The following is a 13,692-nucleotide window of genomic DNA, read 5'->3' as shown; positions in this document are numbered from 1 at the left end:
CAAGTAGGATACCTATAAGTAGAGGAGCTCCTATCTGACTTATTTTAACAGATTCCGATACCTCAACTCAACTTCAGATTTAGAGTACCGATCCAATATGTTCTCTTTATCCCCCCGAATTTAAAATCTCTAGACCTACATACTTGAAATCGTTTTAATTTCAGGTAATAAAATGAACCTGACTGATAGCATAAAACATTAAGGGTTAAACTTGCCTATCCAAATAACAAAATTTGACCAAGACCTGCTTTTGCGATTCTACTGTGGCACAGAAATGTTCTTCAAAGAGTCCTCTAGAGGGAGACAGAGATCAACAGAAATGTCCATTGGTGCTTGATGCTATCTGATGAAAAGCAGCTCATAACTTAATAAATGCTAACATATGTGGAGGGTACAGATATTAAAAGGCATGGATGTTATTCAATATTTTTCGAGAAATCAATCAAATTAAAGCTAAGAGTCCTTTAATTCATCTTTCAACATTTTACAGTGTCCATGTTCTTTGTGTTGAAGGAACATGTTTCCAAGTGCGACAGTTCAGGTCATTGATGTGTTTTCAATTTATTTATTTATTTATTTATTTATTTGGGCAACTGATGAAGCTCTATGGCACAAAGGAATAACCTCTTTCATGCTTTGGATACACAGTCAATACATCTTTTTGTGAGACTTGTTGACAAGAAGGAAAATATTACCCTCTTTTATTTCAAAGATAAGTTGAAGGGTAATAAACCTTGTGATGGAAAGCAAGAGCCGAATGCTGACTAAAGTCCTTCACTGAGTGCATAGATCCCCCCCCTTTGGGACGTTCTTAATTAAGGTGCAAGACAGTGTTTCTCGTCCCGTTTTGTCACTTCCTGTCTCTTCAGTCAGTTTCCCCTTTCAGAAACAAAGAGAGAGAGACGATTGACCAGTCGGATATGATCTGTTCTCAGTGTTTTCCTGCTTTTCCATCCCACTCTGACAGTCTGCTTTTGTCATTAGCTAAGATTTCCTAACTGTTTTCCACACTGGCGTCTGGGAAATAGGTGGGCTGTCTGCACATTACACAACATTTAGATATTTTGGGACCTCTGTTTATTTCCTGTTCATCGTCTTATTCGGCGTGCCTAACTGTTTCCCGCTCTCTCTGTCTCCTCTCCAGACCATGGCGGAGTACAGCTCTCTGCTCAGCGACCTGTCTGAAAACATCACCAACGAAGACTTGGAGCAGCTCAAGTCGGCCTGCAAGGAGGACATCCCCGAGGACCAGAGCAACAACATCACCTCCTCCAAGGAGTGGTTCAGCTACCTGGAGAAGAACGACAAGCTGGCCCAAGGTAAGAAACGCAGACACAAACGAGTGTTGAGCTCCCAGATTTTCATGCATTTCATATCATCAATCAAGATAATCAGGCTTGTATTTCATCTACCAAAAAGATCGGAGTTTGTCTGGCGTTTCTGATATAAACTAATAAACACTCATGACAACCTTTTCCCGTGCAGATAATCTGTCGTACATCGAGCACATCTTCGAGATTTCGCGGCGACCGGACCTGCTGACGAGGGTGATCGAGTACCGCACCACTGTGCTCAAGATCTCCGAGGATGACGAGATCGACACCAAGCTCACACGCATCCCCTCAGCCAAGAAATACAAAGGTGACACACCCTATGAGCTTTATCTCCAGAACACGTAGATGTGGGGTTATATTTACGTATCAATTGTCTACAATAGCAGAATAATATTAGCACTTTGGGGATAGTTCTCTTATCTTTGACTTGAAGGAAGTTACTCTGATTGGCTTCCTGGTCTGCCGAAACCAATAAGGCAGCAACCTCCAGTTATAAAAAGTGAAGCCGATGCATTCTCTCTACTAGCCAGCAGGAGGCGACTCCTCTGGTTGCAAACAAAAGTCTGGTGGTATAGAAGTCTATGGGGAAATGACCCTTATTCTCACTTATTTTATTACCTAAGTAAACATTGTAACCATGAGTTTATGGTCTCTTTTGTTCTTGTGAGTTAACTGGATAATTTTACTGTTGCACGATAAAATAAAAGCACAAACACATTTTCTATCATACTTATTAAACCTTGATCAAATGAAAATATAGAATATTTAGGACAGAATATTTTAGTTTAGTTTTCCTTAATAAAATGACATTAATATGATATGAATATACTACTCAAAAAGAATAACTAATAATTAAGTACACTGAAAAACAAAGACAAAACATACAAACAAATACAATTTCGCAGGTAATTTTCCTATTTCTCATAGCAGTGTTCTGCATTTAAGATTATCATAATTAATTAAAAAGGGGACTCTATTTGAGGGTCTTTAATGTTCACGAAAAAGTTCAAACTATCTCAATTATATAATTTTTTTTATAATAATCAGATCAAATATGTAAATATAAAAAAAAAATGCATAAACATGGTCTGGATTGATGCTGTAAAGAATAGTCGACCAGCCCAGAATTTAAATATCCTTAACATCACATTCAGATTCTAAAAAAAGTTTTATTAAATGATAAATTAGAGTTATTAAAAAAATGATATAAAGAATGTACTAACGATATATATCGTCTCTCTTATTTTCCTCTTTTTGACCTTTTTTCTTTTTTGATGAATTGTGATTTCAAATCATCAATCTTGACTTTATCTTACACGTATTCTGGTTTAATTTTGTATTTCTTTTTTACTTTCTGGTGTAAATAAAGATTGAGATAACCAATAAGACTTGCTTTAAGGGAGGATAAAATGTTCTTTCTCCTCCTCTCCCAACCCGCTCTTTGCTGCCATTATTAAGTGTATTTCTTTCCTACAACTTTTATTGCCGTTCAGTTCACAGGGGAAATTTAGTTTCCATCCATATTGAGTTAAGACGACATAAAAACACAGGTGCACTGGCCAAATAAAAAACATAATTTCCTCTGCTATCAAATGAAAAGAAAAGAACCATTTCATTCTTTGGCTTTTACTAGTTTTATATAAATGTTGTTATTAACACTGACTAAGTCATATTAATATTTGCTGCTTTATTTATCCCCTTCTGATGCTTTCGTTCTGTCATTGTGTTTCATCATCCCCACTCCGGAGAGTACTTTGTGCATCTTGCATGAAAGATGCTCTATTAATAAAACTTGAAAAAAATTGAAAATACAGGATTAGCCCAGACAGAGAAAAAGACTGAATGCATTTTCCCATCAGACTTTCTGTACTTTTCAGTTTTCAATACACAAAACACTGAGGTTAAATACCCAGCCCTGCTTGTGATATTTAACATGATATGTTTAATTGCAAAGTGAGTGTTTTTTAATGTACTTTAAATAATAAGCACAGAGCTTCAATGTTTCAATATTTTGTCTAAAGGTAAGGTATTTCCTTTGAATTAGAGAAATAGTCAAATAACTTTTAAATGCAGCAACATGTTGAATTGCGACTCAAAGTGACTAAAATAAATCTGCATAAAACACATTCAAAGTAAACAAATTAGAGTAATATGGATAGGAAAACAATTATTTATGTATTATTCTATAAAATGAGCAACAGCTCACTGAAGTTGCTCCTTTGTGTTACATAAGTCGATGCAATATTTAAAACTGATGCGCTGATTAGAAATATTGACCGATGTTTTATTATTAGCAGCCAGTATAATATCAATTATGTGTTTCCTCTTGCTGCTTCACAATAAAAGCCCCACCATTTTTCAGCAGTTCAGCAGTTAGTGTGAAGCAGCAGCTGTAGGAAACCTGCTTAATACAGCTCTGAAACTGTGTTTGAAGAGTAAAGTGTATACAGTGAGATTGATATGGATGAGATTCAAAACAAAGTTAAGATGGATTACGTGCATGCATTGTTTCCAGTGAATCCCTCATGCTTTTGTAGGGGTTTAACAAATAGATTAACTATATAGACAGGTATTTACAGAATGTAATTGCAATGAATGGCTGTTCCTAAAACGATGCCAACCTTAAATGGCATCGAAAATGGGTGTTGATAAGATGAAGTTCTTATTGATTGTAACTTTAAATTGCACGTGTGATATTTATGGGCAGACTATTCTACAGCTTTGGTCCACATGTAAAAAAAAAAATGACTTTTTAGCATATTTTCTTAAGATTTCTCTCTTATTCTCTCTCTCTCCACCCTCTTTTTCCAACCCCTCCCTCCTAAAAGATATCATCCGCCAGCCCTCTGAAGATGAGATCATCAAGTTGGCCCCTCCCCCTAAAAAGGTGTGAGGTCGCGACCCGCAACCCTGATCTTTGCACCTTGATTTCTTCACTCCTGGCACTCCAATCAACCGACCAACCGTTTATGACCAACCCCATCACTCCCCCATCTCACCCACCCCACACACACACACACACACACACACACACACACACACACACACACACACACACACACACATCCAGCCACGCGCCCTCCTTGCACTAACATATGCCGTGACACATAACCGCGCAGGAAGCCACCAACCAAGCAACGAATCGGATTGTAGCGATGCAGCCTCTTCCCAAGCTGAGGGGAGATGGGATGCTGCCGAAAAGAGACATTAGAAGAAGAAATATGGAGACGGGCCGACAGTGTATGTGTGTGAGAGGAGAGAGAGAGAGAGAGAGAGAGAGAGAGAGAGTGGGTCAGTTCAGAATGAGTGTAATCTGTTAACACTGTTCGATTTGTGATGATGTGCTTATGCAACCGTCTGTGTGCGTGTGTGTCAGTGAAGTTCATTATAGTTAAGACAATGACTACATACACAAGGATTTGAAAATTACAAGCCCCGCCTTAAAAAACTTAACAACAAATCTAAATGGCAAAGTTTTGTTTTCATCAGAAACTCTAAAAATAACCAGAAAGCTGATAGGTAACCGTAGAAACAAAAAGGCTGGATGCATTGTTTGTGCAGTGATACGTAACAATGGCTAATAATTCAGCAGTGTTTTTCAATCCAATTTGAATATGCAAAATAGCTAAAATGTCAAAACTGATACATTTATATTTTATCTGGAGATTAAATGAAACTAATCTATGTTATTACATAGTTTATATTATCAAAAATGTATTTTAAAAAAAACTGCAGCTTAAGCTACTACATAAGTAAAAATAAATGTAAAGGTTATCTAAATCTCACATATATGACTTTGGTTAATTTCTATTAGGGTTCCTGTTTTTGTGTGTAGCTGCTCTTATAGTTCATGTGTGTTTGTAAATTGAAAGGGGTACTTTAACATTTTGGGAAAAAATGCTTACTGACATCTTGGGTGTGACTTGGATGAGAAGATGCCACATTCATATCTGTCTTTTTAAATATGAAGCTACGTAGCCATCAGAAGGTTATATTAGCTTAGCACAAAGACTGGAAACAGCTACCCTTGATTTTAAATGTTGGTTCTTATAGGGATTAAATATAGTATATATTGTGTTAATTAGTGAGATTTAGAGGTTATGATTTTGTTAGTTTTAGACAGAATTTCTTGTCTTTGTGCTAAGCTAAGCTAATCGGCTCTGCTAACCGCTTCATAATTACCATACAAACATCTTCTCATCTAACTCTTGGTAAAAATGCAAATAAAAGAATTCCCCAAAATGTCAAACTATTTCCTTTAAAATCCGTAGAGTTCATTAAAACATAATTACAGTTACCAAGTTGCCATCTTTTTGCCTCTTTTGGCCATGTTACCATGATGCAGCTGTATTTTAAACTAAACTTTAAGTCAAACTTAAAGGACAGGACGGTCACTGTTCCTCAGCTAGAGGTTCTGTATGCATTCCCTTTACTCTTACACAGATAACAATATGTCATGTTTCAAGAGCAAAAAGAAAAAAAAAAGTCTAATATTTTAGAAGAAGATATTTAAAGTTGATTTTCATAGGAAAAGCCGGTATTTGCCTTTAGCTTATAATCATAGCAGAGTTATTTAGAGGAAATATTTACATGGGAAATTATTTCTATACATAGTGTCTCTTTTCATCAAGAGGACCAGTTAGCATGAAAGTCTTGTATGAGCTGGCTAGAGATGTAAATATACAAATAATATATTAGAAGAAAATATAGCAGAAATAATATATATTGACCTGCAGTGTGTGTATTCCATAGAGGACACTCAAATTCCCACTGTATGTTAGTTTCACCTTTGTAACTAAAGGCCCTAATGTTATCTAATCTGAAACTATTAAAAGGTCTCTTTGTGACAAATTGAGATCATAAAAAAAAAAACACTACAAGAGTCTACTTTGGACTACATCAAAAAAAAGTTTATTTTGAGCGATCGTATTGGATATCATATTTACTGTGTGAAAAATGTTGCATTGCCTGACCCATAAAGAGACAAACACTTAACTTTCTTTCACCTTTTTGTCGCCATTTTTATTTGTTGCACAGAAAATAACTGACCGGCTTGTAGGACAAAGCAAGGCCTCTGAATAAAATGAATAAGTGCAGATCAAAGTGTAAGAAAGGAGAAGATGTCAGAAAGCAAACACAGCATGTGATAATAAAACATGACCTTTAAAAAAACTGTACATTAAATAGATTGTCACAAGGCATCTCTACTAAACACAACGGCTCATAACCAGCTGACTATGCCATTCCCTCCATGCACCAACATAATAACTAGCAAGACTGTTGAAAACGTAACTATAATAACTGCTCTTTTGAACACTGTGTCTCTTCCCCCCCCCGCATTGAAGCCTTAGCAGACTTTGTGTTTACCCCCACGAAGCTTTTCACAACTGTGAGAGATTGTGTGCGTGTGAAGCGGAGACGGACGCCGGCACACACGTCGAGTTAATCTAAACGGCTCTCACTTTTAATGAGAGTACTTTTATTCTGAAATTTGCTAAGGACTTCAGTGTCGGTGTGTACAGAATGTCGGTGGGTCTTTTTTCTGCTCACATCTTTGTTGTTATCAAAGCTGTAGGATATAAAAAAAAACAACATGAACCAACATAAAAAAAAAAATCTATCAGTGTATGACTAGTCATCTTACTTCCCTGTTTCCTCTCCCTCACCAAAACGCTCCACTCCAACCCCAGTGCCAACGACTAAGACTTTTATTTCGATGGCAGTTTCAGTGATCTGTCTTTTTTTTCTTTTTTGTATTGCTCACCGTTTGTTGTAGTGTTGGACTGATTTGTATCCTATGCATTTACTCTGTGTTTAATCTTCTGTAGGAAAACTCTTCACTGTAACATATCCTCCCAACAAATCACTTAAACTAAAGAACTAAACTCTGCAATTGGGACACGTCAAGGTGTTTGACAAGATCCTGATATTCTTGTTTTGAATCTGCATGACGGATGTGCTGGTTGGCACGCGATGAGAGGAAAGTGTGTAGTTTCAGGAAAGAAAATACCCATTGTTCATGTTTAAACATGTGAGGGGGACATTGTTATACCAACTATACTGTAGAACTCGTGTTCTACTGTTTTGCAAGCAAAGTGTTAAGGTAACAAGCATTCAATAGTCCTTTAACGCCTGCAATTGAGTCAGGAGGTTTTATGCTTTTGGTTCAATTGTGGTCATGTTTCTTTGTACTTTTAAAGGATTTTTCCACCCTTAAATACTTTAACACTGTTATATATGCTATACTTTGAATTTGGCCCATTTTGCAGTTCAGCTTTTATCCATCCACAGCGTGATGTCTGGCAGTGGCGGTCAATTGGTCCACCACTTTGGTCCTGACTGATGATATGAAAATTTGTGAGCTGGTCACGAGGTTCAGGAGACTCGGAAATATTTATTGAAGCTTGGTCAAGGAGAATAACCCCTAACAGAACCTACTACCTGCCTAAATAATGACATTCAGGATACTTTACATGGAACCATCGAGCAACACGTGTAAAGATTCTATTGGGTACCATAAACAAGAACCTTTGTTACCTTGTAATGCGACCCTGAAAGGGAACCTGCTTTATGACTGTTTACCTCTTCCCATACAGAGACACAGTCTGCTATGTCTCCATGAGCATAGGTCCTGTGAATAACCTGTGTTGCTATGGCAACCACCATACCTTATCAGGTTTCTTCCCCCAGCTATCCTAGAGACAGACAATGAACAATCATCTTAGGCTACCCATGAATTGTATAAGCCCAACTAAGACTAATTAAAAACTAAAACCACCAAACAACTATTGGATTGATTGCCATGGAGTTTGGTAAACACATTCATGGTTGTCAGAGGTTGACTCCTCATGACTTTGGTGGTCATCTGACTTTACCTCTTGGCTACGAACAGGTTGATGTTTGTTGTTTAGTTTCAATTTCTCAACAAATTTTGGATGGATTGCCATGAAATTGGGTTTACAGATTCATGGTGCACAGTGGATGAATTATTATAATTTAAGTGATTTCCCTGACATGTCTAGTCTAGTGCCATCCAATGGTCAAATTTATTTAATTGTCATGTTAGCATGCTGATGTTAGCATTAAGCTCAAAGCACCACTTTGCCACCTCACAGAGCCACTAGTTCTCTAAATCATAATCCTGTTTATCTGTGAAGCCACATCTAAATTTTGTAACATTTTTCAACCTTTAACTTTTTGGCCATTAGAACCAACAAGAAAGGGCTTATTTAAAAAAATTGGGAAAAATGTATGCAGGTGTTACCAAACGTAATACCAAAAACTGTAGAAATGCAACGTCATCCTAAAATATATCATGGTACATGCACTGAATTTTCAGATTGACAATGTACAACAGTGTCGAAAGTGTTTCTGGGTGGATAATCCCTTCAGCGTCCAGACTAGCCTTCGCTAGGCCTGACCCCAAGTGAAGCGGTAGCTGCCATCCTGTAGCTTGAACCTAGTGAACACGAAAGTGGGACCACTGCATTTATCACGGAGCTGAACTGAGAGCTTATTGTCAGGCAAAGGGAGGCAGTAGTACTAACTGCTATGACCTCTGGGTAATGGTCTTTCTCGGCGTTAAAATAAATATATGGTTAATTGGCCATAAATGTTTGCCACTCACCAGTTTAAATGAAGAGCTTTGGTGACCTTATGGACCAAAAGACAGGTTTTTCTTTCCAGATTTTAGCATGTCTTTCCATTATTGTACAATATATCAGCAAGGGAGGATTTGGGCCATTGTATTTTTATTTTTATTTTTTTATTTGACGTTCTCTTTGAATAGCAACTTGTGAATTTAGATGTGTGTGACCAAGTGACTTTTATTTCATTTTTATCTCTCTCTGAATTTCAGTAGGGTAGGCCATGGACTCAACAGTTAACAGTTGTGTGGTAGTTTGTCAGTAGTTTGTCCATGCAATATCTGTAAACATCAAAAAAGAAAAAAAAATCCAACTGTGTGATGCTTTAGATGCTCCTGGTTAGCAGTTTATTCACTGGGGTGTTACAATTTCTGCCAGCATCAAAATGTGGCTGTGCCGCAGCTTATTTTTTTTGTTTTTCATATCCACTCCATGTTTCCTACCCCTCTTAAGTCAACCCCCATCAATGTCACCATAGTAACCATGGCACAGCCCCTCTGACTTCATCACCAGGTGGATTATATGTTTAGCATTGCTTAGCTTTTTCTCGGTAGCCAATTGGCACATATAAACATATCAGTCACAAATGATGTCAAATTTGGATTTCAATGTACCAAGTACATATCAACTTCGTAAATGCTGCAAACGTATAAACCTACTAAAATATCTATATGCATTTATACCTTCTTATAACCAATACATGAGTATAGATGAAGAAGAAATGAAGAGGCAGATTTTGTGTGGAGGTGTTCAGCAAATTAAAACTAATTCAATCAAGATTATCGTTTTCCCTTAAGGATAAGACTGTGCTTTCTTTGTTTGTTTTTCGATTTTATTAGGTTGTAAATATGTATTTTGAATATATATCACTGTGTTTGTTTTGAACTTGATTAATTTATTTAATGCCTATATATTGTTGTTTTTATGTATCCTGGTTTTGTTTTACTAACTGGAAACAAATCAATGGGAGGAAAACGTGTTGCTTATCTAATGTTAAGCAGACCATGCATCAACATTTTTATAATTCATGTTATTCTCTTCATTCATGTTTTGCTGTTTGGGCTTTGGGTGATGATTTTGCAAAAACAAAAAAAAGTGATATTCATTTCATTGTATTTACTGATATGTAACATATTATGTTCTAGTGTGTCGTATTTGATCAGATGTGTCGTGGTCACTGCTCGTGAAATGATTTTTATTCAGAGAGTTTCCAAATCATGACAAAAGATAAAAACAGTCACAAAGTCATAATCTGCCATTTTGTTCGTACGAGACATGTTGTCACTTGCACATTGCACCGAGAGAAGGAAATTTGAAGTGTGACCTAAAGTGTTAAAATGTTGGGCCAGGTGTGTGTGGAAAGTTCAAGAAATGTTGACCAAAAAAGACAAGCAAAAAAATAAATAAACAGGCAATTGACAACCCTCATCTGAACAATAAGAAATCACTCTAGTGCTGTATGGAGCCACAACATGTTCAATATTAAATTGATAAATCAAAACTATTTTTAAAAATGCATAGTCACAAGAATAAATTGTGTAAAATAATCAATTGAGCAATTTAGCCATTTATATAATGAAATTAAATAACACGTTAATATGAAAATAAAAATGATAAAATCACATTTAATCATAATGAAGTGAATCTGTTATACATGAATTACTTAACCATTTATTGGTTCATTCATATATTTCACCCAATGTATTGATATTCTTTTTTTATTCAATTACGTTTGGTTTATCTATTCAATATTGAACACTTGAGGCTCCCTATTTGCTTAATTTTTTTAAAGAAAGGTGTCAGTGAATGGTTAAAGGGCCCAGGGTTGAAGTGATGGATTGAAGAGGTAACTTTATGAGTATCAGTGCTGATAGAGTAGTGTAAGTATAGTGAAGAATCATTTGGGTTGTAGCTGTTTGAGGTGTGAGCAGAGAGAAATATGTAGGTTAATACTTTGGAAGACATCTCTAGTATGTGTACAAGATGCCACACCTCTGCCTCAAGTCAGTATCATTTTGAATGTGGCAGGTCTTGCGCAAGAATGCTGTACAATGGTGAGATGTAGTTAATGATCATAAGTTGTGTTATGTTAGGAATTCTGAATGTCAGAGTAGCTTCATGTGAAGTTGTGCAGCATTGTTTCTTTGTTTTCCTTTGCACCTTTTAACCCTCACAGTGAAACTGTGAGTCACACTAAGTTGGCCGATCCTGAATATTGGGCACAAGCTTGTTTTAACCACATCCAATTGTATTTCTCCAGAGCTGCAAAGCAATGTTTTCTTTTTCATTTTGAGGAGTAAAGTTTACATTTCATGCACAAAAAAAAGCAAACTTTCACATCGTGGGTAAAAGTGCCAACTTGATTCACTTGAAAACTCCAGTGGTGAAGGAGCTTAAAAAGATGTCATGCTTGACCTTTTAGCAACGTCGCATGATGTTTGTAGTGAACAATCTCTATTTAAGTTGGTCGCATTGAAGTTTGTGGCTTGATCAGTGATTTATTTGGAAGTGTGTGCGTGGTGAGAGGACAATAGAGGCTATTTTGAGGATGCTGATTGATCTGGGCTTATTTTGAGGTGTTTTGTTTTCAACACTAATCTGATCTATGTTACTGAAGGTTTAATGAAAGGCTGAAAAATATTCCTGTGGCTTAAGTTTTACAGGCATCTAACAATTTTACTCAGCATGAGAGCAGTTGTAGAGGTGTTTTTTTTTTTGCAGAGGTGTCTGGCTGGATTTGAAAAGTCCAATAATGTGTTAGTATTATACAAAAAAAAACTCAACACATTTTAAGAGTTGACACTTCTGTGAATTTCAAACACTAACCTCCAAGTATAGCAGAGATTTTACCCAAAATACATCTGCAGGGTTTTTAATTGAAACTCCTCCTTTTTAGCTGCTTACTTCACTTTGACTCACTTTTGTTCCATTAGTTCAGGTGGGCAGTGTTCAGAGCAAGCTTGAAGAACATCATTTTGATTTAACTAACATTGCTGAGTTAAATTCTTGAATTGTCTTGTGTGTCACTGCCTCGAGAGTCAGTCAGTGGGATGTTTCACTATCGTACTTTGCTTGTTATGTTGTAATGTGCTTTGTTCTCAAATGGTGTAGCAAGTGACATGTGATTTTCTATTCACTGTCAATCCAGTCTTTCATGTTAGTCAAGGCTTATCGCTCCTGACAGGTGGCAGTTAAATTCGTTTAAAGGAAAGTGAAACTGTCCTAGTGACAAAGAAACTGGTTATGGAGGATGTGCTGCTGTGCTAAACAATGCATTGAAGAGCGTCATTACATCCATTTTTGTGTTTTCGCATACAGCTCATAACATAACCCCGTTGGATGCCATGGGCTAAATGCTGTTAGAAAATTCTGCTAAGGTTTTTCCTCTCACGGGGCAAGACCTACTTCAGGATTTATCTTGCAAATGACTGCAACAAAATATGATATGAGGTATTATTCAAGCAAATATAAAGGTGTGGCTTTTTGTCATGATTTAAAAGAGACTGAACTGAAATTATGCCATTGTCATTGTGCTAAAATGAATATAAATATTATATATTAAAATATATTTGCTAACCTATACTGTGTGAAGTTGCTTTCTTTCAAAGATGTTTGAGAGGTTAAAAATCCAAAGATAAGATATTGAGGAAAGTGGCAAAAAAACAAATAATCAGTTCATGATTTCTAGAGAGAGAATTTGTTTGGCAATTTAAACACCACAATCCAAGTGCCACATATTACCATTACTGGAGACAAGGCAGACAAATCTCTGTGACAGATATCTCCAAAACTACAAAACTCACAACAAAACAATCTAGATTACTAACTAGCACTAGAGATAAGAGAATCTTTCTTTATTTTGAGGTCAACTGTCCCTTTAAGACACAGCTGCAGACTGTTCAATGTTACGACCACACAATATGTTTTATAAATATCTGTCTGTTAGAGGGGGTAGGTGTCCACTCATCTTGAGACATTGGTTTTTTTCCTATATTTTTATTATTGTGAAGGGCATTTCTGTAATTTCTTTACAGACAAAACAAACATAATAATCAGCAGATTAATCTTTGAAGTAATCATTAGTTTCACATAAAAATGAGCTTCACCTCAACCAGCTGCAACGGTGCATGTTTTTACACATTCATACATTACGGTTATGATAATTTAATGATGTAATATGACATATAAAGAAATGTTATATATCCAGTACAACTGTCAATCATCAAGTCAACCACAGAGATTTAATCCAACAAAGAGGTTTAAACAACCATAGGAATGAACTGATAATGAAGGAATGCATTGTTATGTTTCCTCTAGAGATAAATGATAGCATGATCTTCTGTCAATGGCATTTTAAAGATCAAATTACCTCACCCCACCCTTTACTGGAAATCCTTGTAAGCATTTTCAATAAAACGATACTCACAACAAATAACTAAAATAAAACAGCAATACCAAAAGACATCTTATTACCCCCATTTGCCATCCACAATGCCAAATCTACAATATTTCACTCATTCAACTTTTTTATTTGGCTTCTGTTCAAGAAGGTAGCAAATGTGACCTTAAATGCCCTTCAAACAGTTTGATCACAACTTACAAAGAATTAAAAAATGTATGCAGGTGTTACCAAACGTAATACCAAAAACTGTAGAAATGCAACGTCATCCTAAAATATATCATGGTACATGCACTGAATTTCCTGATCAGAT

At 36.2% G+C, this 13,692-nt stretch overlaps 1 protein-coding gene across 1 annotated transcript in view; it reads left to right on the top strand.

Moving 5' to 3' along the window:
* LOC129093479 (astrocytic phosphoprotein PEA-15) overlaps window positions 1-4,310 on the top strand; it is a 40,829-nt gene extending 36,519 nt beyond the window's left edge. The window contains exons 2-4 of the mRNA XM_054601510.1: window positions 1,145-1,319; window positions 1,486-1,641; window positions 4,163-4,310. Of these exons, the coding sequence (XP_054457485.1) occupies window positions 1,148-1,319; window positions 1,486-1,641; window positions 4,163-4,227 (393 nt within the window). The 5' untranslated portion in view covers window positions 1,145-1,147 and the 3' untranslated portion in view covers window positions 4,228-4,310. The remainder of the gene's footprint in view (window positions 1-1,144; window positions 1,320-1,485; window positions 1,642-4,162) is intronic.
* Window positions 4,311-13,692: the final 9,382 nt, after the last annotated feature.

This window comes from Anoplopoma fimbria, chromosome 7 (genome assembly GCF_027596085.1).
Source record: "Anoplopoma fimbria isolate UVic2021 breed Golden Eagle Sablefish chromosome 7, Afim_UVic_2022, whole genome shotgun sequence".
In the NCBI taxonomy this organism is placed as follows: domain Eukaryota; kingdom Metazoa; phylum Chordata; class Actinopteri; order Perciformes; family Anoplopomatidae; genus Anoplopoma; species Anoplopoma fimbria.
This window is presented reverse-complemented; position numbering and strand designations above follow the sequence as displayed.